Below are 20924 nucleotides of genomic sequence, written 5' to 3' on the forward strand. Positions count from 1 at the left end.
CGCGGTCCAATCAGTGGCGGTAGGATTTAAATCCTCTCCTCCCAGCTTCCTCGCTTCCTGAGCATTTCCAACATTTCCATTTTTAGTTCCAACTTCTCATCACTACTTTAAACGGGACCCAGAAAAATAGATTAGAACTGTGCTTTAAAAACAGTAATGACTTCCGCATGATTGTTTTGGTAGATTGGATCACGAAAGATAGAGTATCAGATCCAATAAGTCTGGGATATTAAGATATTTTGACCAGGACACTGACTGCGGTGCTGATTCCGCCTGGTTAATAGTGTTGGAACCGGGAACAGCCGCGGTTATGAGATATGACCCTCCCATAATGCCCTGCGGTAATGGTGGCGGCCTCTCCCACAATGCCACGCGGCTGGGAAAGAGGCCTATGGACGGAGTGGGCGGAGAGCATTGTGGGAAGGCGGCGAGGCCTGGGTAGTCAGCCGGGGATCGCGGAGACAGGTGGGTGCAGAGTCGGGGGCTGCTCCCGGCATCCCCTCCCGGGGCAAGCTGGCCCCTCCCCGGTGTTCCCGTCCGCCCCACCCCAGGGACCGGCACCCTCTGCATCGCCACAGCTCCTGTTGAGAGTCAGCCCCGGGTCACTGGGTCAGGAGGCTCTGAGTTCAAGTCCCATTGCAGCCCTGAGAGAGTGTCTGCCTAATGCTCTGCACAAAGAGCAATAGGAGCAGGAGGAGGCCATTCGGCCCTTCGAACCTGCCCTGCTATTCAATATGATCATGGCTGATCATCCAACTCAGTAGCCTGAGCCCACCTCCCACCCACCCTATATCCTTTGATCCCTTTTTAGCCCCAAGAGCTATATTTATATGATTTGATTTATTATTGCCACATGTATTAACATACAGTGAAAAGTATTGTTTCTTGCGCGGTATGCAGACAAAACATACCGTTCATAGAGAAGGAAAGGAGACAGTGCAGAATGTAGTGTTACAGTCATAGCTAGGGTGCAGAGAAAGATCAACTTAATGCAAGGTAGGTCCATTCAAAAGTCTGACAGTAGCAGGGAAGAAGCTGTTCTTGAGTCGGTTGGTACGTGACCTCAGACTTTTGTATCTTTTTCCCAACGGAAGAAGGTGGAAGAGAGAATGTCTGAGGTGCTACTGCTTCTTGGAAACATAGTGTTTTGGCCTCAGCTGCTTTCTATGGTAGTGAGTTCTACAGGCTGACCACTCTCTGGGTGAAGAAATTTCTCCTCATTGAGTTATGACAGTGCAGAAAGAGAGCATTTGGCCTTTGGCGTCTGCACTGATTCTCCGAAAGAGCATCTTATCCAGGCGTCCCCCCCTTTCTTCAAATTATATAGAATCGTAGAATCCCTATAGTGCAGAAGGAGGCCATCCGGTCCATCGAGTCTGCACCGACCACAATCCCCACAATCCCACCCAGGCCCTATTCCCCATTACCCCTTGCATTTACCCTGCTAATTCCCCTGACACTAAGAGTCAGTTTAACACATGGCCAATCAACCTAAACCGCACATCTTTGGCGTGTGGGAGGAAACTGGAGTACCTGGGGGAAACCCACGCAGGCACAGGGAGAACGTGCAAACTCCACACAGACAGTGACCCAAGCCAGGAATTGAACCCAGGTCCCTGGTGCTGTGAGGCAGCAGTGCTAACCACTGTGCCATCACGCCGCCCCTAATCATAAAATCCCTACAATGCAGAATGAGATCATTCAGCCCATCGAGCCTGCACTGACCACAATTCCACCCAGGCCCAATTTCTGTAAACCCACATATTTAACCTGCTAATCCCCCTGGCACTAGGATCAATTCAGCATGGCCAATCAACCTAACCCGCAAAGATGTGGGAGGAAACCGGAGCACCCAGAGGAAACCCATAAAGACACAAGGAGAATGTGCAAACTTCACACAGACAGTGACCCGAGACTGCAATTGAACCTGAGTCCCTGGCGATGTGAGGCAGCAGTGCTAACCACTGTGCCACCCATGCTTGCCTTCATCAGCTGGGGCATTGAATACAGGAGTTGGGAAATCATGTTGCAGTTGAATAGGGAGGTAATAGAGGGATACGGTCTGAGTAATGGCAGACGGTTTTTGTTTAGTTAGGGCATCATGATTGGCACAGTCTTGGAGGGCCGAAGGGCCCATTCCTGTGCTGTACTTTTCTTTGTTCTTAGAAAGATTGGATAAGCTGGGGTTGTCCTCCTCGGATGAGAGGAGGCTGAGTGGAGATTTGATTGAGGTGTAAAAGATTGTGAAGGGCCTGGTTGGAGTGGATAGGAATGGCTTGTTTCCCTGAGCAGACAGGCCAGTGAGTCGAGGGCATTGATTTAAAGTGATTGTTAGAAAGTTTAGAGGGGCGATGAGGAAAGGTTCTTTCACCCAGAATGTTGTAGGGGTCTGGAAGCCACTGCCTGAAAGGCTAGCAGAGATAGAAACCCTCAACTCATTTAAGTATCTGGATTTCCTCCCTAAGTTCGGTAACCTGGAGAGTCACGGACCAAATGCTGGAAAATAGGATTGGTTTGGATGGCTTGTTTTTCTGCTGGTGCAGACACAATGGACAGAGTGGCCTCATTCTGTGCTGTAAAAGTTTCTAAGTATCTGAAAAGGTGAAATGTTCAGGGATGTGGGGAAGGGACAGTACAGTGATTTGCTCCTTAGGAGAGCCAGAATGAACATGGTGGGCTGAATGGCCTTTGGCATTATAACGATTCTTGGATGAATGAAATGTATGTTTGTGTGCATTTTCTCCCCTGCAGCTCAGAAATCTTGGAGAATTCATTTGGACTGGAATCTTCCTGGTGCATCGTTAAGCAAGGCTGTGCCATTGAGGGGCCTGATGCCTCTGTGTGTGGAACATGCTGATTATTGGTCGGACTCTCTTCATCACCTTGAATGCCACTGGCAGCCGATCTCGCACATTGAGCTGTCTCGCAAAGCACTTGCTCCCGTGCGTCAGGAGGTGTTTTCAGCTGAAGGTCAGGCATGGATTTCAGAGGCCCCTGTCCGCCAACCTCCCTGCTGGCACTCCGGAGCCTGCTCGTGCCTTCAGTGCCAGTGTGCAGGTGGTGGAAGGACTCTTTGAGCGGAGCTCGCTACAGCGTTACCTGAGAGACCTGGAACAGGAGCACACGGAGTCTGTGCGGAGGCTCAATTCTACCCAGGCTTCTCTGGAGGGGGGTGAGGAAGAAGAAAGGGTGAAAGTGTTGAGGAGGAGAGTGACTGAACTGACACCGGTGACAATGGAATTGCAGCAACTGAGGATGAAAATGCAGGATCTAGAGGATATTGAGAGCTTGCTGAAAGGTAAAAGACACATTTCATTTACCACTTGCTTCAGGGCTTGTATTCCCTGTGAAGCTGTTTTTAATACTCCCTGAACAAATTCCTCCTCATCACGTCTGTAACAGCTAAACTTGCAAACTGACTGTGAATAACATCAGGGGAGATCTGTCCCTGCATTAGTAAGAAGTCTCACAACACCAGGTTAAAGTCCAACAGGTTTATTTGGTAGCACGAGCCACAAAAGCTTTCGGAGCGCTGCCCCTTCATCAGGTGAGTGGGAGTTCTGTTCACAAACAGGGCATATATAGATTCAAACTCAATTTACAAAATAATGGTTGGAATGCGAGTCTTTACAAGTAATCAAGTCTTAAAGGTACAGACAATGTGAGTGGAGAGAGGGTTAAGCACAGGTTAAAGAGATGTGTATTGTCTCCAGACAGGACAGTTAGTGAGATTTTGCAAGCCCAGGCAGGTCGTGGGGGTTACAGATAGTGTGACATGAACCCAAGATCTTGGATGAGGCTGTCCTCATGTGCGGAACTTGGCTATCAGTCTCTGCTCAGTTGTCGTGTGTCGTGAAGGCCGCCTTGGAGAACGCTTACCCAAAGATCCGAGGCCGAATGCCCGTGACCGCTGAAATGCTCCCCAACAGGAAGAGAACACTCTTGCCTGGAGATTGTCGAGCGGTGTTCATTCATCCGTTGTCATAGCGTTTGCATGGTCTCCCCAATGTACCATGCCTCGGGACATTCTTTCCTGCAGCGTATCAGGTAGACAACGTTGGCTGAGTTGCAAGTGTATGTACTGTGTACCTGGTGGATGATGTTCTCACATGAGATGATGGCATCGTGTCAATGATCTGGCATGTCTTGCAGAGGTTGCTGTGGCAGGGTTGTGTGGTGTCGTGGTCACTGTTCTCCTGAAGGCTGGGTAGTTTGCTGCAGGCAATAGTCTGTTTGAGGTTGTGCGGTTGTTTGAAGGCAAGAAGTGGGAGTGTGGGGCTGGCCTTGGCGAGATGTTCATCTTCATCGATGACATGTTGAAGGCTCCGGAGAAGATGTTGTAGCTTCTCCGCTCCGGGGAAGTACTGAACAACGAAGGGTACTCTGTCCGCCGTGTCACGTGTTTGTCTTCTGAGGAGGGCGGTGCGGTTTTTCGCTGTGGCACGTCGGAACTGTCGATCGATGAGTCGAGCGCCATATCCTGTTCTTATGAGGGCATCTTTCAGCGTCTGGAGGTGTCTCTTGCAATCCTCTTCATCTGAGCAGATCCCCTGTATACGGAGGGCTTGTCCGTAGGGGATGGCTTCTTTAATGTGTTTAGGGTGGAAGCTGGAGAAGTGGAGCATGTGAGGTTATCCGTGGGCTTGCGGTACAGTGAAGTGTTGAGGACTACAGATTACGAACCCACTCAGGTCAACCTCTAACACAGACTACGCTGAGAGACTTTGCCATCGCACCTCTCTCACACTCCTCAACCACCTCATACACCAGCTCTACAGCAAACCCCACATCCTGGAAACCAAGATAGAGTCCATATTCTCAACTTGTGCTCAGGACGCAGACCAGCTGCGAAACTCTGCCAGGCAGATGAGACAAAGGAACTACACCATCTACATGCACTCCAAGAACAGGAAACTTGAGCAACTCGGCATCACCACCAGCAGCAACCAAGCCTCCCCCGGTACCACAGTAGAAAACAGCATCACTGCAGGAAAGTCCATTGTCAACTTGTCGGACTACACACTTCAACCAGATAAAATCGAAGTTCTCAGCCGAGGGCTCAATTTTTGCCCCACCACCAAAATAGACCCCATCAGTCTCGCAGCAGACACACAGGAATTCATCAGGCGAATGAGGCTGCGGGAGTTCTTCCACAAACCCCAAGAGGCCAACAGCGAACACAATGAGACAGCCAATGAACCAGAACAGCCGACAGAGAGATCCACGATGCAGCAACCGAAGAGGAAAGAGTTGAATTGGACTTCTCTGGAAGGCCGCTGCCCTCGACTTGACGTGTATGCCCAAGCCATCAGGAGGTGCGTAAATGCCAGATTCATCAGCCGCAGTCACAAGACAGCCCTGAACATCACCCAAGCACAACGCAATGCCATCCGCGCGCTCAAGACCAACCGCAACATTGTCATCAAACCAGCAGACAAAGGAGGAGCCATCGTCATACTGAACACAACGGATTACTACAAAGAAGTGTACCGACAACTGAACAACGAGGAACACTACAGACAGTTACCCGCAGATCCGACCAAAGAACACACCCGTCAACTCAACAGACTGATCAAGACCTTTGATCTGGACCTTCAGCGCACCCTCCGTGCTCTCATCCCACGTACTCCCCGCATTGGAGATTTCTTCTGCCTCCCGAAGATACACAAGGCCAACACAACTGGCCACCCCATCATATTGGATAATGGGACCCTCTGCGAGAACCTCTCCGGCTATGTCGAGGGCATCCTGAAACCCATTGTACAAAGAACCCCCAGCTTTTGTCGCGGCACTACGGACTTCCTACAGAAACTCAGCACACATGGAGCAGTTTAACCAGGAGCACTCCTCATCACAATGGATGTCTCGGCACTCTACACCAGCATCCCCCACGATGATGGCATTGCTGTAACGGCCTCAGTACTCAATGCCGTCAACTGCCAGTTTCCAGATGCAATTTTACAACTCATCCGCTTCATCCTGGACCACAATGTCTTCACCTTCAACAACCGGTTCTTCATCCAGACACATGGAACAGCCATGGGGACCAAATTCACACCTCAATATGCCAACATCTTCATGCACAGGTTCGAATAAGACCTCTTCACCGCATGGGACCTTCAACCGATGCTATACACTAGATACATCGATGGCATTTTCTTCCTTTGGACTCGTGGTGAACAATCACTGAAACAACTCTATGACGACATCAACAAGTTCCATCCCACCATCAGACTCACCATGGACTACTCTCCGGAATCGGTTGCATTCTTGGACACACGCATTTCCATCAAGGACGGTCACCTCAGCACTTCACTGTACCGCAAGCCCACGGATAACCTCACGATGCTCCACTTCTCCAGCTTCCACCCTAAACACGTTAAAGAAGCCATCCCCTACGGACAAGCCCTCCATATACACAGGATCTGCTCAGATGAGGAGGATCGCAACAGACACCTCCAGACACTGAAAGATGTCCTCATAAGAACAGGATATGGCGCTCGACTCATCGATCGACAGTTCCGACGCGCCACAGCGAAAAACTGCACTGACCTCCTCAGAAGACAAACACGGGACATGACGGACAGAGTACCCTTCGTCGTCCAGTACTTCCCCGGAGCGGAGAAGCTACGGCATCTCCTCCGGAACCTTCAACATGTCATCGATGAAGACGAACATCTCGTCAAGGCCGTCCCCACAGCCCCACTTCTTGCCTTCAAACAACCGCACAACCTCAAACAGACTATTGCCCGCAGCAAACTACCCAGCCTTCAAACTACCCAGCCTGCAAGACGTGCCGGATCATCGATACGGATGCCATCATCTCACGTGAGAACACCATCCACCAAGTACACGGTACATACATTTGCAACTCGGCCAACGTTGTCTACCTTATACGCTGCAGGAAAGGATATCCCGAGGCATGGTACATTGGGGAGACCATGCAGACGCTACGACAACGGATGAATGAACACCGCTTGACAATCACCAGGCAAGACTGTTCTCTTCCTGTTGGGGAACACTTCAGCGGTCACGGGCATTCGGCCTCTGATCTTCGGGTAAGTGTTCTCCAGGGCGGCCTTCATGACACATGACAATGCAGAGTCGCTGAGCAGAGACTGATAGCCAAGTTCCGCACACATGAGGATGGCCACAACCGGGATCTTGGGTTTGTGTCACACTATCTGTAACCCCCACGACTTGCCTGGGCTTGCAAAATCTCACTAACTGTCCTGGCTGGAGACAATTCACATCTCAACCTGTGCTTAACCCTCTCTCCACCCACATTGTCTGTACCTTTCAGACTTGATTACCTGTAAAGACTCGCATTCCAACCATTATTTTGTAAATTGAGTTTGTGTCTTTATATGCCCTGTTTGAGAACAGAACTCCCACTCACCTGATGAAGGGGCAGCGCTCCGAAAGCATGTGGCTTGTGCTACCAAATAAACCTGTTGGACTTTAACCTGGTGTTGTGAGACTTCTTACTGTGCTTACCCCAGTCCAACGCCGGCATCTCCACATCATGGTTGTACTCGTTGGAGTTTAGAAGGATGAGGGGTGATCTTATAGAGACATATAAGATAATGAAGGGGCTGGATAGGGTAGAGGTGGAGAGATTCTTTCCACTTAGAAGGGAAACCAGAACTAGAGGGCACAGCCTCAAAATAAGGGGGGGGCCGGTTCAGAACAGAGTTGAGGGGGAACTTCTTCTCTCAGAGGGTAGTGAATCTCTGGAATTCTCTGCCCATTGAAGTGGTGGAGGCTTCCTCGTTGAATATGTTTAAATCACAGGTAGATAGTTTTCTGATCGATAAGGGAATTAGGGGATATGGGGAGCAGGCGGGTAAGTGGAACTGATTCGCTTCAGATCAGCCATGATCTTGTTGAATGGCGGGGCAGGCTCGAAGGGCCAGATGGCCTACTCCTGCTCCTATTTCTTATGTTCTTATGTTCTTATTAGTGCCCATACGTCTCCCTGTGATGATGGTTTTTGATTGAAAGAGAGACTTGTATTTATATAATCGTTTTCACAATGTTCAGAGGTTCCAAAGCACTTTACGACCAATGAAATACTTTTTAAGTGTAGCCACTGTTGTAATGCGGGAAGCGTGGCAACCAACCGATCCCACAAACAGTAATGTGATAATGACCAGATTATCTGGTTTTGCGATAGTGCCATCAGATCATTTATGTCCACCCGAGGCAGAAAGAGCTTTTGTTACATATCCAAACCAGATCCATGGGACCCTCCCACAGCGTAAGACTCCCTCAATGCTGCACTGGGAGTTGGTGCAGATTCAATGGGCCGAATGGTAGCCTCCTGCTTTGTAGAGATTCTAATGTTAGCCTCGATTATCTGCTCTTGGCTCCCGAATGGAACTTAAACCCACACCCTTCTGACCCAGGGATAGGACTGCTCCCTGGCGAGCCGCAGCTTTCCGCTAATCAGTGCGGGGAATGATTTGATGGGGTCGCTGCTGATGTTGTTTAAGACCTGGTTAGATATTGTAAAGTTGCAGGATTGTTCTGCACAAGTTAACCGTCTACACCTTTCTCCACCTTCTGACTCAGTTTCCTTGCAACCCCTATTAATTATCCACTTGCTCCTGTTCAGTTTATGTTACATAAACCGATAACTCCCTCCTTGTGTTTGAAGGACTGTGTTGCTACTGTCTAACTCTTACTCTGTATTGAGCGCTCGGTGTTCGGTGAGATCGGAGTTATAGAAAATGTTGGTCATTTTCCTGTTACAGATGAGGATGCTGATTTGAAGAAACTTGCTGAAAGTGAAGAGAGCTCTTGCCTGGAAACCATCCGTGCTCTCAAGTCTAAGGTAATAATCAGAGCCCGAATGTTCAATTGCCGGAAAAGTGAGAAGCAGGGAATGGGAAAAGGGCATTTGGCCCCTTCCAACACCTGGTTGTCTCCGAGTTTCTCGGACAAAGTTGGGAAAGGCGATGAGGAACTAATGTCCTTTAGGGAAGCAAACCTGCCGTCCCTTACCTGGTCTGGCCTACATGTGACTCCAGGGCCACAGCAATGTGGTTGACTTTTAGCTGCCCTGTGAAATGGCTGATCATGCCACTCAGTTCATGGGCAATTAGAGATGGGCAACAAATGCTGATCTTGCCAGTGACGCCCACATCCCTTGAAAGAATACATTTTTAAAAATCTGTCATTGTGGTTTTAGAGTTGAATGTAGGCCAGACAAAGTAAGGACAACCAATTTCCTTCAGTGAGCTAGATGGATTTGCAATCGATGCAAGTTGTCATGGTGTCATCATGACTGTATGTTTATTCCAGATTTATTATTGAACTAAAATTCTAGTAGCTGCAATAGTGGGATTTGAACCCATGTCTCCAGAGCATTAGCCTGGGCCTCTGCGTTACTAGTCGACTGCCATTACCACTACACCACCATCTCCCCTGACAGTCAACTTAACATCACAAGTGAACATCTCCAACCATGTGAGACTTTTAAAACTTCAGTGAGAGTTTATCTTTGGTGGGCCTCAAAACCGGGCTTTCAGTGAAGAGAATGTTGCTAATGCAGCCATTGAGGAAGGGAGGGTTAATGCTGGTACAAAATTGATGCTGCTTAGTAGAAGTTGAGTGCTGGAGTGATTTGATTTGATTTATTATTGTCACATGAATTAGTATGCAGTGAAAAGTATTGTTTCTTGCGCGCTATACAAAGCATACCGTTCATAGAGAAGGAAAGGAGAGAGTGTAGAATGTAGTGTTACAGTCTTGGCTAGAGTGTAGAGAAAGATCAACTTAATGCGAGGTAGGTCCATTCATCCTCACAATGAAGAGGAAGCTTTCTGGAGGATCATTCCAGAGGTTGCGACGGGGAACGTGTTTGGAAGGCTTGGCCAGTTGGTAGACCTTCTCTCATCTCCAGCTTCTGGTGGTTTTGAAATGTTATTTTTCTTTTATCTCTGTCCTGTGGCCAACCCGCCCACCACCCTCCCTCATTTCAGATCATTTCACTCCTAATCCCGCCTGAAGAAGCAGATGACAACGACCTGATCCTGGAGGTGACAGCAGGGGTTGGGGGACAGGAGTCCATGCTGTTCACTGCAGAGATGTTCCAAATGTACCAGAGCTACGCGGCCTACAAGAACTGGCATTTTGAGGTCCTGGAGTACTGCCACAGTGATCTAGGTACACAGTGCTACTTCCAAATACATGCAGTTCAAGAAGGCGCCTCAGCACCACTCCTCAAGGGCAATTGGGAATAGGCAATAAATGCTGGCCTTGCCAGCAATACCCACGTCCCATCATTTGCAGAGCCTGTGCAGATACGATGAGCCCAAATGGCCTTGTCCCGCACTGTAACAATTCTGTGATTCTTTGGAAGAATTTTCAAAAATACACACTTCACATCCCTGCATGGTCATGCTGCAGGAACACCAAGACTGGAGCTGGAACAGATCCCAGAGATATGGAGATTCCGAGATCTCTTCCAGCCATACAGCCTCCTTCACTCCTCCAATTTGGCCCCGTGAGCATTCCCAAATTTCACCGGTCCATCACTGGCTGAAGAACATGTTACAACGCCAACTTAGAATCATAGGATCCTACTGTGAAGAATGAGGCCATGAGGCCCATCGAGTCTGCACCGACCACAATCCCACCCACACCCCATCCCCACAATCCCATGCATTTTACCCTATCTAGTCCCCCTGACACAAAGGGGCAACTTAGCATAGCCAATCCACCTAACCCGCACATCTTTGGACTTGCATTTATATAATCAGACGGAAAATGCTGGATATACTCAGCAGCTCTGGCAGCACCTGCGCAGAGAGAAACAGAGTTAACGTTTCGAGTCAGGTCAGCAGGACTGATGAAAGGTCCCCGTTTTACCTGATTTTCAGCATCTGCAGGACTTTACTTTTAAACTCGCATTTATTTATTTTTAATTCTTTCTTGGGCTGTTGGTGTCACCAGAATTTCCCTTAAACTGAGTGGCTGGCTAGATCATTTCAGAAGGCAGTTAAGAGCCAACTACAGTGGTGTGGAGTCACATGTAGGCCTGACTGGGTAAGGATGGCAGATTTCCTGCCCTAAAGGGTACTAGATGGGTTTTTACAACAATCAACAATGGTTTCGTGGTCACCATCACTGAGACTAGCTTTATATTGTAGATTATTAACTGCTGCCTTGGTGAGATTTCAACCAATGTCCCCAGAACATTACCTGTCCTTCTGGACAACCAGTCCAGAGACATGAGCACTATGCCATCATCTCCCTTTCCATAGAGCTCTTAATCGAGTCAAAAGGGGAGATACAGAAGTGTCAGAAAGCAAAATTTTCAGTGAGTCGTGAAAGGAGATATTAAATAAGGTGATTAAAATCTTGATCACAAGGTCAGGTTCCACAGAGGAAAGCAAAGTGGGGGGTGGAGGATTTAGGGAGGCAATTCCAGAGCCCAGACAACTGAAGTTATAGCTGCCAATGTTGGCATAACTAAAATTGGGGTAAAAGAGGCCAGAATTGGGGAAGCGCAGATACCCTGGAAGGTTGAGGGACTGGTGAAAGTTATGAGTGAGGGAGAGACCTTGGTAAGGATTTGAACAGAAGGATGAGAATTTTAAATGCAGTTTTACTGTTCCTTTTAAGCTGGTATTAATGGTGGTCTTTGCTCCACAGGGGGTCTGCGGCACGCTACAGCCAGTGTGAGTGGCCAGGAGTCCTACAAGCACATGAAGTACGAGGGGGGAGTGCACAGAGTCCAACGGGTTCCCAAAACAGAAAAACAAGGCAGGACTCATACCAGCACAATGACTGTGGCCATATTACCACAGCCTACTGAGGTACCTACAGTGATCCCCATCAATCCGAGCTGTTTGCTGGTCAAAATGGCAGGAGCTCAAAAGCCTGGCCAAAGATTTTATAAAATGCTTAAAGGAGGAGCGAGAGAGGCCGAGAGGTTCGGGGAGGAAACAGCAAAGCTCGGTCTGTGTCACTGAAAGCACAGCCACAGGTGGTAGAATGATAAAAGGCAGGATGTAAACCAGACCAGCGCTGTTTCACTCTCCACAGAAATGGCCACATGTTATTTATTTGTTTTACTTATTGTGTCACAAGTAGGTTCACATTAACACTGCAATGAAGTTACTGTGAAAATCCCCTAGTCGCCACACTCTGGCGTCTGTTCAGGTACACTGAGCGAGAAATTAGCACGGTCAGTACACCTAACCCTTTCAGACTGTGGGAGGAAACCCATGTAGGCATGGGGTAAATGTGCCAACTCTGCACAGACAGTAACCCAAGCCGTGAATCGAACCCGGGTCCCTGCCGCTGTGAGGCAGCAGTACTAACCACTGTGCCACCGTGCTTTCAGGGTATTTCCAGTATTTTCTGTTTTAATGTACAAATCAGACATGCACAAAAATATTGGAGGATTAGATACAGAGTAAAGCTCCCTCTACACTCTCCCCATCAAACACTCCCAGGACAGGTACAGCATGGGGTTAGATACAGAGTAAAGCTCCTTCTACACTGTCCCCATCAAACACTCCCAGGACAGGTACAGCACTGGGTTAGATACAGAGTAAAGCTCCCTCTACACTCTCCCCATCAAACATTCCCAGGACAGATACAGCATGGGGTTAGATATAGAGTAAAGCTTTTTCTACACTGACCCCATCAAACTCTCCCAGGAGACACTGTTTGAGAACCTGAATTTTTCTAAAAAAAAAACCTTGATTTACCAGTAAATGCATTACAAGACACTACTTGGTAATGATTGCTTGGTCTAGCTTATATGTGACTCCAGTCCCACACCAACATGTTTGACTCCTAATGTTGCCTGAAGTGGCCTATTAAGTCGCTCAGTTAGGACTGTCTTAAAAGAGGCGTGAGAGACGATACAGAAAGTTGGGGATGAGCAAGAGGCTGGAATTTGATCGTCTGGGACTGCCGGACACTGACACGTGGGTTCTACAGTTTGATTAAACAACATTACCTTGATATTCCTCCAATCAGATTGACATGACTATCAATCCCAAAGAGCTGCGGATAGAGACAAAACGTGCGAGTGGCGCTGGGGGTCAGCACGTGAACACGACAGACAGTGCGGTTCGCATTCTGCACATCCCAACAGGTAACGCCCTTACCGAGCTCTTGAGCAGCAGTGCACCTTTGTACAGTGGGTCTACTTTCACTGCCATTTATTGGAAGACCCTGACTGTGACACAGGGAGAAAGCAATAATGTTGTTATTTCTGTTGTGTCTTTTTCTTCGGGAGGGGGGAGCGTCGTCACGGGGTCAGGGTGTGGAAAATGTTGTCCCCGGAATGGGGATGGTCAATGAGGTGGGGATATCAATGGAGAGGAAATGAAACACTTTCCAGCAATGAGTTGGCTGCATGTTTCCTTTTTCACAACAGTGACTACAGTAACTACTTGTGTTTCATGGTCTGCATAGTGCTCTGGGATCCTGGGGCGCTGCATAAACCAGAGATGGTCGTGTAGTAATAATGTCGCTGAATCAGCGATCCAGAAAACTAGGCTAATAGTCTGGTAGCTGGTGGGATTCACACCTGGAATATTAAGCTTGTCTCAGTTATGGTGTCCATGACGTCTTTCATCGATTGTTGTAAAAACCCATCTGGTTCACTAATGTCCCCTGGAGGAGGAAATCTGCTGTCCTTACCTGGTCTGGCCTACGTTTGATTCCAGATCCCAGCAATAGGGATGGGAACATTGGTCACCCATTTCGGACAGAGATGAGGAGAATTTTTTTTTCTGAGTGCCGTGAGTCTTTGCAATTCTCTTCCTCAGAATGCAGCGGAAGCAGAGTCTTTGATTTTTTAAGGCAGAGTTAGATAGTTTATTGATCAACAAGGGGGTGAAAGGTTATCGGGGGGTAGGCAGGAATGTCGGGTTGAGGTTACAATCAGATCAGCCATAATATTGAATGGTGGAGCAGGCAGGAGTGGCCTTACTCCTCCTAATTTGTATGTTTATATGTAATGTGGTTGACTCTTGACTGTGCTCTGAAATATCCTAGCAAGTCATTCGGAACATGGGCAATTAGTGACAGTAACAAATGCTGGTCTTGCCAACAATATCCACATCCCATGAAGTATTTTCATCTAAATAACTGGTTCATTCTGTTGCCCGGCAGGAGTGGTAGCTGAGTGCCAACAGGAAAGGTCACAGCTGAAGAACCGAGAGAAATCAATGCAGATGCTGCGAGCTAAACTATACACCATGAAGCTGGAGGAACAGACTAACAAGCGATATAATGCTCGAAAGATTCAGGTACCTGTGGCCTTGTTGTCAACTCCTCCCATGTCTCTCCCCACCCCCCACTTTACTGCCATCGCTCATACTGCAGCCAGTCACCTCGCCCAGTCTCTGTGTGAGTGCTCAGACAGGTGAGTGTTGGGCTGTTTGACTTGGGAGGAATCACAGGGAACGCAATCCTGGCCCTCATCCGACTCTGCAGGGATTACTGCACTGAGATCCCTCTCTGCTTTTATTTTCCCGTTTCCTGCCTCACTGTTCATGGTCTCAGGATATCCTAAAGTGCTTCGCAGCCAATGAAGTACTTTTGCAGAATAGTCAGTGTTGTGATACAGGTACAGTACCTCAAATCCAGCAACCTTTCAGACTGAGGCTGTACCGGAGATTGGATATTACCAAAATATAAGTCAGGGGGGGGGGGGGGTGGTTTGGGCTGTGGGCTGTTCAGGTCTAGCTGCATTGGGTGGGGTTAAAGGTTGCTTTGAACAAAGGAGAGAGCGGTGTGCAAAGTGACAAAGCTGATAACTAGTTTGGAGCCACACGTGCAGATGCAGCACCTAGCCGAATTGTCCAGGTAAGTGTTTTTTTAAATTTTATTCACTCGCAGTGATGTATGGAGCAGTGTCCAGTTTTTGGACAGCCTGGTCTGAGACACTGTATTAAACAACAAGACCCAGGAATAGAGAGAAGGGTAACTGGAATCTGGTAACTTTAGTTACACCACAGAGGATTTCTAGAATTTTCTGTTTTTATTTCAGATTTCCAGCACCTGCAGGATCATAGAAACCCTACAGTACAGAAAGAGGCCATTCGGCCCATCGAGTCTGCACCGACCACAATCCCACCCAGGCCCTACCCCCATATCCCGACATATTCTACCCGCTAATCCCTCTAATCTACGCATCCCAGGACACTAAGGGGCAATTTTAACATGGCCAATCAACCTAACCCGCACAGAATCACACAGACTCAAAACTTTAACTCTGTTTCTCTCTCCACAGATGCTTCCAGACCTGTTGAGTTTTTCCAGCATTTTCTGTTTTTATTTCGGGTTTCCATCATCTGCAGTATCTTGCTTGTTTAAATAACCAGATTACCTGTTTGAGAATCTTAAAACTTCTAAGGAGGTCGTTTTTTTGTTGTTGCGTCTGCCGACTCTTTGAAAGAGCTCTTTAATTGGTCTCACTCCACAATGTCCCCAGTATTTTCTATATGTATATATTATTTATATATAAATGTTAACAGATTTCTCATTATCACCCCCCTCTTATCATTTAACCACTCTTTAACTCAAATCTCTCCCTTTTGTTTCTTCCCTGATTGAATTTACTTAAAGGCTGCTCGATTCTAAACTCTTCCAGTTGTGACGAAATGTCATGAACCTGAAACACTTTCTTTCTCCACTGTTGCCAGACCTGTTGAATTAATGTTGATTGAGGGGAGAATTTCGCTGCTCTTCAAAATAGAACCAGAAAATCTTCTCTCTCCTCCTGAGGGGGGCAGAGATGGTGCCTCGGTTTAATGCCTCTTACCTGGGGGTGTAATACTCCCTCAGTGCTCCAGGATGGGTGTCTGTGCTTAAGCTCTGGAGTGGGAATTTTCAACCTTATGACTCATAGGGCAAGTATGCTGCTCACAGCTGATAACCTTGTTAAAGTACAAATCTGTTTAAACTCCTTATCTGAGAGCTTTAATACTGAAGTTCCGGAATTGGAGATAGTTTGACAAGTAAAACATGAAGTTTACATTTTTGTACAGCCTATTTTAGAAATATAATCGGGCATGTACATCATAGATTTACGCAGGAGTTATCAGAGATGGGAAGCTACAGTCCTGTGTGGAGATGCGAGATACTTGGGCAGTTGAACAGAAAAGGTTAAGAGGAAATTGAATTGAATTTTTTAGTTGTAGGGTAATGGGTTTCAAGGGATTTGGAGCAAAAGTGTTAAGTGAAACTCAGGTTTAAGCGGCTGAATCGCTTCCTCCTCTTTCTGTGTTTAACACTGGGGTGAAGTTCGAATAAAAGCAAAATACTGTGGATGTTGGAAATCTGAAATAAAAATAGAAAATGCTAGAGAAACTCAGCCGGTCTGGCAGCATCTGTAAGGAGAGAAACAAGAGTGAATGTTTTGTGTCTGAATAATCCGATAGAAGTTCTAATGTTGATTGAGTGATCACACTTGGCCAAATCATTGTGAGGGGAAGTTTATCCTGGAAGTATTGTGATGAAATAGTACATGTAAAAAAAAAGGGGGTAGAAAGAGGCCCTTTGAGCATGTTCTGCCTTTCAGTTCCTTCAGGGCTGATCAGTATCTCCACTCCATTTACCCACCTTGGTTCTGTACTCCTGAATGCCCTCGCTGACAAAAATCCATCATGAAATGTTCAACTGAACCCCACCCCCCCCACCAAGTCTTAGCAGCTTGTCTTGGGGGAGAGCTCCAGATTTCTACTGCCCTCTGTGTGAAAGGCTTCCTCAACTCAAACCCTCCCCAGTTCTACTTTTAAGCTCCCGGCTCCTCTTTCTGTCCGCCCTCACAAAAGGAAATCACTTCAGTCTGTCTGTAAGTTACAAGTTATCCGTCAACTTTACCCCCTCCAATTCTTTCCCCAGATTGGGACCAAGGGAAGGTCGGAAAAAATCCGAACGTACAATTTTCCGCAGGACAGGATTACGGATCATCGGATTGGAAAGTCGCTTCATGACCTGAGGAGCTTCATGATGGGGAAGGAGCTGCTGGATGAGATGGTTGAGGAGCTGAAGGGCTTGGCAGACAGCGAGTCTCTCCTTGAGTTACTGGAACAGCGTTCACCCAGCCAGCAGAGTGAGCACAGGCATCAGTGAGGACTCCATCGAAGGAGGCCATTCGGCCCATCGAGTCTGCACCGACCACAATCCCACCCGTATTTACCCTGCTGGTGTCCCTGACGCTTAAGTGGAATTTAGCATGGCCAATCAACCTGACCCGCACATCTTTTGGACTCAACAAGGCAACTTTCTAAAACTCAATGAAAATGTATTCCGCCCTGGCCCATTCCCTGCCTGCCTCAGCTGAGCTCCTGCTGAAACCCTCCTCCATGCACTTGTCACCTCCAGACTCCACTCGACACTGTTCCCCGGCCAGCTTCCCAAATTTCACTCTGGAATTCCTCGTCTAACAGCAATGTTGAGAGTATTTTCACCAGACGGACTGCAACAGGTTCAAGGATTCAGCTCATTACCACCTTCTCGAGGGCAACAAGGGATGCAGAATAAATGCTGACCCTGTCATCAACCGAAGAACTAATAAATAAATGTTTTTAAAAATGCAAATGTATTTTCCGACGCATTTTTATTATCTCCAGTCTCAAATATTCTAACTTTCTCTTTGCCAGCCTCCCATCTTCCACCCTTCATAATTTTGAACTTACCAAAACTCTCTATCTCCCTGCATCCTAACTCCCATCCACCCATCATCCCTGTGTGCTCACTGACAGTTCCCGTTCTGACAACGCTTCAGTTTAAAAATCCTGATCCTTGTTTTAAAACCTCTCTGCAGTCTCGCCATTCCCTATCTCTGTCACCTCTAGCCGCACAAACCTGTGCGACCTCTGCACTCCTCCAGTGGTGACATCTGGAGCATTCTGATTTTAAACCACCATTTGCAGCCATGCCTTCAGCTTCCTGGGGCCTGAGCCCTGAAATTCCATCCTTAAACCTCTCCACCTTGCTTCCCTCCTTTAAGATACTCCTTAAAACCTACCTACCTATTCAATGTGACTCACTGCCAATTGAATAATTCTAGAATGAAACTTGTGGAAAGTATTTTGGGATGTTTTCCTGTGTTAAAGGTGCTATATAAATGCAAGTTATTGTTGGGATCTAAATAAACTGGAATGAATGAGTGCCTCCTATGATCCCATTGGGATACTGAAGCAATATAGGGCAGGAAATGCCAGGTTCCAGTGCTGTTGGGTGCTGAGGCCACTTTCATGGATTGGAGATGCTGGATGGATGTGAAGAGAGAGGGGGTATCTGTGGTCGTTTCCTCTCTGTCCAGCAACCCCTGAAAATAATTCAACCGTGCTGAGCTGCTGTGGAAAGCACGGAGCTGTGTTGTGATCACCTGACTAAATGTGGCTGACTATTGGTAAGTGCCAGAGAACGACAGCAGCTGAGTGTCTGAAAATGGACCAAAGCCCCATCTCCCAGTCACACATCAAACAGTGAGTATTTGAATAGTATGCAATTGTCTGTGAAGCACCTTGGGATATACCGAGGTGGTGAAAGGTGCTATAGAAATGCAAGACTTCTTTCTTTACTGTGTTAGTGTGGTGTTCTCACATTGAGGATGTGCTGCTATCTGCCACTTCAACGTACCGTTACTGCAGTCCTGAAAGCAGCTTGTGCGGCAGTAAAAAGTGAGCATCTCACAACCAATTCAGTACTTAGTTTAGTTTATTATTTATTAGTCACAAGTAGGCTTACATTAACACTGCAATGAAGTTACTGTGAAAATCCCCAAGTTGGCACACAGGTACATTGAGGGAGAATTTAGCATGGCCAATGCATCTAACCAGCACATCTTTCAGACTGTGGGAGGAAACCGGAGCACCCGGCGGAAACCCACTCAGACACGGAGAGAACGTGCAAACTCCACACAGACAGTGACCCAAGCCGGGAATCAAACTCGGGTCCCTGGAGCTGTGAGGCAGCAGTGCTAACCACCGTGCCATCCCACATGTTTCAAGTGTTGTCACTGTTATAAAGTAGGAGACGCGAGAGCCAATTTACACATGGTAAGAACTCATACACAGGCCTTAGAAAATGTCAATGTAAATCAACAGATGGTGTTTGTTGGATAATTATGAGCAGGGTTTTGGGAAAACCACTCTGATCTTCCACAAGGTGCTGTAAGATCTTCTATATCCACTTGAGATGACAGATATTTCTTCTGAAAGACTGCAGTGTAGGACTTCTACCTATGACTGTTAACTCCTGTTTCAGTCCCAAGCTAGCATCCCTCAACCCTCTCAACTAAAACCTACTTCTGGTTTGAAGATGATCCAGTCCTTATTCATGGCTCTGTGCCCTGAGTTGAAGAGGTGGCAATCTGGTGGATGTTCTTGCTGCCCCTGTCCAGGGATCACTGCTCCATGTGATGTGAAGACAACATCCCAAGTTTGGCTATGATGTGCTGACCCCCATGGTCAAATAGCATTGTCGTCATCATTGGCAGTCCTTCGATTCGAGGATGACATTTGCTGAGGGTTGCGAGAACAGGTTGATTCTCAATCCACAGATCTTTGGGCACATGTGGTCAAATAGCACAATGGTAATTACTGATTAAATACTGATTTGGGGGGGGGGCGGAGGGAGGTGTGAACAGGACTTGGCAGCAGATGTGTGGGAACACCACCAAATGCTAAATCTCCTCCAAACCATGTACCAGCCTGCTTTGGAAATATATTGCCGTTCCTTCACTGTCGCTGGGTCAAATTCCTGGAGCTCCCTCTCTAAAAGCGCTGTCCAGAAGTAACAAATATCACAGTGGGTTTCAGCAACGGTGAGCACTCAGGTAAAGTTATGGAGGTAGAAATCAGCAGTCTTAGAATCCCTACAGTGCAGAAGGAGCCCATTCGGCCAATCGAAACTGCACCTACAACTATCCCACCCAGGCCCTATCCCTGTAACCCTACATATTTACGCTGCTAATCCCCCTGACACCAAGGGGCAATTTAGCACAGCCAATCAACCTACCCTGCACATCATTGGAGTGTGGGAGGAAACCCACGCAGACACGGGGAGAATGTGCATACTCCACACAGACACTCACCCAAAGCCGGAATTGAACCCGGGTTCCTGGTGCTGTGAGGCAGCAGTGCTGCTATTGTGCAAGGAAAATTCCTGTCTTCTCCTATTTAAAGTTCTCACTCCAATTTTCATTTTGCCCATCGAAGACGGAACCATCAGTCACCAGGTCTCTGGGATACTCTTCCAAGATCAATTTGTACACTAGCTGTCACATGCCTTGAAAAAGACTCCTGAGGATCTCTTTCTCCCTTCCCAAGTTTCCCCTATTTTATCTGTTTGATGTCCCCTGGCATAACTTGGAACTTATCCATGGCTAAGATTTTGGAGAGAATTATGTCGATGTTTTGTCTTTCACAACAAAATGAATTTGCACAGGTTTTAAAACAGAAACCGCAACAGACTGCAGGCAAGGAAGATGTGCATTAAAACCAAATGACTTTCTGTACTGCAGCCAAGACAATGAGTGACAACTAACTCGTACTAGACTCAAGTCCCTGCTGTATTTATTCATCCTGAGAATAGCAGGAAAGATGTTTGAAGCCACAGCCCTAAAAAAAAGAGCAACTTATCAGTTCGTGATTGGTGGTCAGAATCCCATCTTGGGATCAAATGTGACACCAGGACTGGTGAAGTCTCAGGGAAAATAATAAATTGTGAATCAGCAAGTTAACGCCCAGGCTGACTCTGCCGCTCCGAAAGCTGCATCTTTCATTTAACTTTTAAAACTTTTCAAAGGTTCGCGGCTTCCGGGTCTGCTTTCTCCTGATTGGCTGGTTCGACTGTTACAATGATGATTGGATGGCACTGCAGCCAATCAGAAAAGTTAGGCAGGAAATTCAAAGATTTTGAAGCGGTGGCGGCTGAAT

The 20924-nt window shown here is 47.4% G+C and overlaps 1 protein-coding gene across 3 annotated transcripts; it reads left to right on the forward strand.

Moving 5' to 3' along the window:
• The first annotated feature begins 394 nt into the window (after positions 1–394).
• Positions 395–17580, forward strand: mtrf1l (mitochondrial translational release factor 1-like). Of its 3 annotated transcripts, none has more exons than XM_078229385.1 (8): positions 395–465; positions 2752–3298; positions 8757–8836; positions 9987–10170; positions 11662–11825; positions 13000–13117; positions 14143–14279; positions 16879–17580. In XM_078229385.1, exons 2-8 carry the CDS (start codon positions 2851–2853, stop codon positions 17107–17109), a joined length of 1362 nt encoding a protein of 453 aa, XP_078085511.1. In that variant the 5' UTR covers positions 395–465; positions 2752–2850; the 3' UTR covers positions 17110–17580. The 3 variants fall into 3 exon arrangements, with proteins under 3 accessions (XP_078085511.1, XP_078085513.1, XP_078085512.1); XM_078229387.1 differs by having other exon boundaries at positions 407–465; positions 11662–11687; positions 16879–17574; XM_078229386.1 differs by having other exon boundaries at positions 458–996; positions 16879–17574.
• Positions 17581–20924: the final 3344 nt, after the last annotated feature.

Source organism: Mustelus asterias, chromosome 15 (genome assembly GCF_964213995.1).
Source record: "Mustelus asterias chromosome 15, sMusAst1.hap1.1, whole genome shotgun sequence".
NCBI lineage: Eukaryota > Metazoa > Chordata > Chondrichthyes > Carcharhiniformes > Triakidae > Mustelus > Mustelus asterias.